At 61.3% G+C, this 4,362-nt stretch overlaps 1 protein-coding gene across 5 annotated transcripts in view; it reads right to left on the reverse strand.

Moving 5' to 3' along the window:
• The window catches only part of DPF1 (double PHD fingers 1), an 11,453-nt gene extending 7,375 nt beyond the window's left edge, over nt 1-4,078 (reverse strand). For 2 of the 5 annotated variants that reach the window (XM_027855219.1, XM_027855217.1), the window contains exons 1-3: nt 4,050-4,078; nt 868-1,028; nt 608-715 (exon numbers count right to left, since the gene is read on the reverse strand). In XM_027855219.1, coding sequence (XP_027711020.1) covers nt 608-715; nt 868-1,028; nt 4,050-4,078 — 298 coding nt within the window. Of the gene's footprint in view, nt 1-607; nt 716-867; nt 1,029-4,046 lie in introns of those variants that run through there. The other 3 variants (XM_027855220.1, XM_027855218.1, XM_027855221.1) reach the window with 2 other exon arrangements.
• Nucleotides 4,079-4,362: the final 284 nt, after the last annotated feature.

The raw sequence follows: 4,362 nt of genomic DNA on the forward strand, positions 1-4,362 counted from the left end.
AAGAAACACACACACAGTCACCACACAACCACACACACACAATCACACACACACACAACCACATTTGCAGAATAGCTGTCATCTAGCTCTTGGAGGTGTTTTACATACATTATCTCACTGGAACCTCGAAATAACCCTATGGGGTAAGTGCTATTCTTATTACCATTTTACAGCTGTGGAACTTGACTTGCCCAAGATCTCACCATCACCACAGTTGTCTGAGGCAGGATTTGAATGCAGGTCTTCCTGATTCCAACACTATTAAATTACTCCACTTCTTGGTTACAGTCACATAATATGTCACCACACAGACATAACTAAGCCCAGAGGACCTGGGTTCAAACCCTACCTCTTTCACTTTTTAATCCTGTGACCTTGGCCTAGATGGTCCCCAGTTCCCTTTCGGCTCTCATTCTATGCTGTCTCTGATATCTATGACAACTTGCGACACAGAGCGCCCTGGGTGCCTCTCCCCACCCCACCCCCAGCCTCAATACCACCAACACAGGCCCTGGGGGGCCGCACACGCTCAGACATAGGCTCAGGTGCTCACGCTGGGCCACGCTCACACTGGGGGCAGGGGCTGGGCTGGGGGCCCCCCACGGACCGATCTTGTACTCGCAGGGTCGCAGCCTGGGGTCCTCCAAGATATTGAGTCTCCGTTTCTTCCTCCAGCAGCGGGCCGGATAAGTGTAGATCTGTCCAGGGGCCAGACCTGGAGAGGAGGGGGCGAGGGTGGGGAGGCTGTTTAAGCATCTGCCTCCTTCCTCCTCCTCCTCCTCCTCCTCCTCCTCCCCCCCTCCTCCCCCTCCGCCAAGCCCCGCCCCCGCCCCGCCCTTCCCAATCAGGCCCCGCCCCCTCCCTCACCCGGCCCGCGGTGAGTCTTCTCCATCCAGATGTAGCAGTTGTTCTGGGCCACCCCGGTCTGCGAGTCGAGGAAGGGCAGGCGCATGCTCCGCTCGGCGCACAGGCGCGCGTTGTAGCTGCGGCAATGTTCGATGGCCTCACGGTAGAAATCCTCGCCCAGGCTGTGGGGAGGCAAAGCACGCAGGGTCAGCCGAGCACACGCTTCTGGATCTGGGCCTGGAGCCTGGGACGCCGGGGGCCCCCGAACCTCCGGGAGCGCCCCGGGCCGTCAGAGGGCACCAGAACACCTGGGTCCGGTGCGAACGTCCGGGTGGACCCGGGGCCCCAGCTGGGTAGGGTTTTGGGAAGGCGCTGGGACATTATGGCCCAGTCACTGGAGGGTCTGGGAGTCACTGAAATGTGAGAAGCATCAGTATCTTCGGGTCGAGAATATCTGGAGAGAGCTGGGATTTGAGGAGGGGGTTGGAACGTAGTGGGGGGAGAAACTGAAAAATAGGAGGTGCTAGAGAGTAGGCCTGGGGTGCCTGGGAGGCGCAGAAAAGCAGGGGCTCGTGCCTAGAACATCTGGATTATGCTGGTGTGCCGTGGCCTGGAACGTCGTGGTAGCCTTGAAACTTTGGGGAGTTGCCGGCATATTTGGATGGGAAAAAATAGGAGGAGCTAAAGTCTAGGACGCCGCCTGGGCGGTCGTTCAGTGGGCGGAGAGAGGGATAGAGCCCTTCCCTCCCCTCCCCAGGCTCAGACAGCTTGACCCTCTCTCCCCCGCGGCTGAGCGCTAGGTGGTGCCCACGCCCGCAGGCATCCCCGGCAGCGCGAATGTCCCCGGCTGGGGATGGGGGGCGGGGTGAGCGCCAGCACAGCCCCTGCCCCCCCGCTTTAACTCTCCTACAACGTCCCCCACACACACCATACACGCATATATACACAACGTACACTATCCCTACACTGTCGTGTTATACCCGGAGGACACAAAATCGGACACCGTTACCGCCCTCCCCCCACCCTAGCCTCACTTCCCCCCTCCCCCAGGTGTCTCGAAATGGAAGGGATTTTGCAGATCAACTAATCTGATCCCATTCTTTCACCTACACGATCCCAAATACGGGTCAAGGGGTCACCAAATTACACACTGACGGCAAAAGAAGACAATTCCTCCCTCTCCTTTGGAGAGAGGTAGCTGAGGAATTCGCATCCCCATTCGACAGATGAGGACACTGAGGCTCCCCGAATGACAACCACACCAAAGGCCCTGCACACAGTAGGTGGTCGGGAGGCGTTTGTTGAATTGTTTGGGAATACACAGATTAACACAATACCACTTGAAGATTCACAGAAGACCAAACCCCTGGTAACACAATCCAGCAAGACGAATGCACAATTCTCGGTTACAAACACAGCCACACGAGACGAGCACACAACAATTACAGGAGACACAATTACAACCCCCTCCCAACACACACAGACACACACACACACACACACACACACACACAATCCCACTCCGAGACGCACGCTCTGCAGCCCCCGCCCTGTGGGTTGGGATGGGGCGGAGGTACCGGGCTCACCACCGGGCTGGGCTGGGGTTGACCGTGGCCATCTTGCACCTGGCCCGACCCTGGCCCCGGTCACCTCAGAGCTCTGGGGTCTGCAGCGACCTGGCCCTGGCCGCCACTCCATTCATTCTCAGGGTGGGGGTGGGGGCGGGGACAGCAACCAACGTGGGGGGGGGAAGAGGGACTCCCCGGGGCATGCTGGGAAATGTAGTGCGGGGGCGGCGGGGCGGAAGGTGGAGGAGGGGGTCGGTGCTGTCACTAGAGGCCAAATCTAGGTCTGGCCCTGGGAAGGAGAGGCCCTGGCAGCTGGATGGAGACAGGGTGGTGTGAGGCCTGGGCCAGATGAAAATTCGGAGACAGACCCCTGTCTTGGCACTAACGTGGGCACTATATGTAGTGGGTGCATGTGTGAACAACATATACCATTACTGACACCCAGGATCCTGCTGCCACACACACAATCCACAATGACACAACATGCAGCCAAACACACTAGACAGACACGTACAACACAATTATATCGATACAACTGTAAACCACACATTGACACACAGATAACACTAACAGCACAGCAGCACAACAGACATACACATTGGGACACACAGAGACAACTGCCCCCCCCCACATGCATACGGAAAGGCCTCCTGATTCACATGCACAGACCCCTACACACAATCTCACACAGGAGCTTACAAGCAGCCGGGGCGCGCACAGACCCGCAGAGCGCGCACACGGGTCACACGTGCTGGCGCGTGCACAGTCGACCCCCCCCACCCCCGCCTTCGGTCGCCCGACCCCCAGCCTCCAGATCTCCCAGAGACAGAGATAGAAAAGACGGGATCAGAGACTTCCAGGAAGCCCAGCAACCCCAAACCCTCCTGCTGCTTGCTCTCAGTCTCACGAGGCCTCACTCTGACCCTCGCACCCCTTCAACCCCAAGGTCAAGGCCAAGCGCACGGGGTGGACCAGGGAGGGGGGCTGTCCCGGGGCCCCTTTGTGCGCCTCCGCGTCCCCGAGAACCCACGGGCACGCGCCACTCCCCAGCCTCCTCCCCCTCTGCCAGGCACGCGCCTGTCACTCCTGGGGGAGGAGCGTGTGTAGCAAGGGAAGGGGGCGCCCCCGCCCCGTTATACCGGAGGGTCCACAGGGGGGGGGGGGGACCCAGGCTGTTCTGGCTCCCAGTTTCCTTCCCCAGTTTTGGAGGCTGGCAGGGTAACGAGTCCCAGAACTAGTGCCTAGGGTTGAGAGGGGGTGAACCCCCCCCCCAGTAGATCCACTTCCCTTCCCGCCCCCAGCCCGGACTCGGGGATCTGCAAATTCCTGCACTGAGGGTGGCGACAATAGAGACGGCCTAGAAGGTGGAGGGGGGGACAGGTTCGGCTGCCAACCGTGCCCATCCCCCCGCCCCCTCCCAATAATCCCCCGCTCCTATCAATCCCAAGGCTTGGGGGGAGGGGGGGAGGCGTAGGGCGCCCAGGTGTCAGTGGCACCCATCAATCTCTGGGAAGGGAAATAGGGCAGACACAAGGCTCCGGGGCTCCTGTCCCCGCTCTGCCCGCCGTGCCCAGCCCCGTGCCCGGTGGGAGGAGGGAGGGAGGGAGGATGGGATGGAAGGGGGAGACTCACGACTTGAGGGGGTTCTGGATGGCGGTGGCCATGGCCCGCTCCCCGCCCCCGGCGCCGCAGCCGCTCGGCCCTCGGGACCCGGCTCCGGCCCCCCGGGGCCCCGCGCTCCGTTGGCCGTGCCCGACCCCCGCCGCCGCCGCCGCCGCCGCTGCTGCCGCCGCCGCCTCCTCCTCCTGCTCCTGCTCCGCCGCCCAGCGCGCTACAATTTCATTCATTCTTCGGCTGCGGTGAGGGGAGGGGCGGGGCCGGGGGGCGGGGCCGCGGTCAAGGAGGAGGGGGGAGGGGATCAGGGACTGAAGGGGGGGCGCAGGGGAGG

This window comes from Vombatus ursinus, unplaced genomic scaffold (genome assembly GCF_900497805.2).
Source record: "Vombatus ursinus unplaced genomic scaffold, bare-nosed wombat genome assembly UNPS02010822.1, whole genome shotgun sequence".
Taxonomy (NCBI): Eukaryota; Metazoa; Chordata; class Mammalia; order Diprotodontia; family Vombatidae; genus Vombatus; species Vombatus ursinus.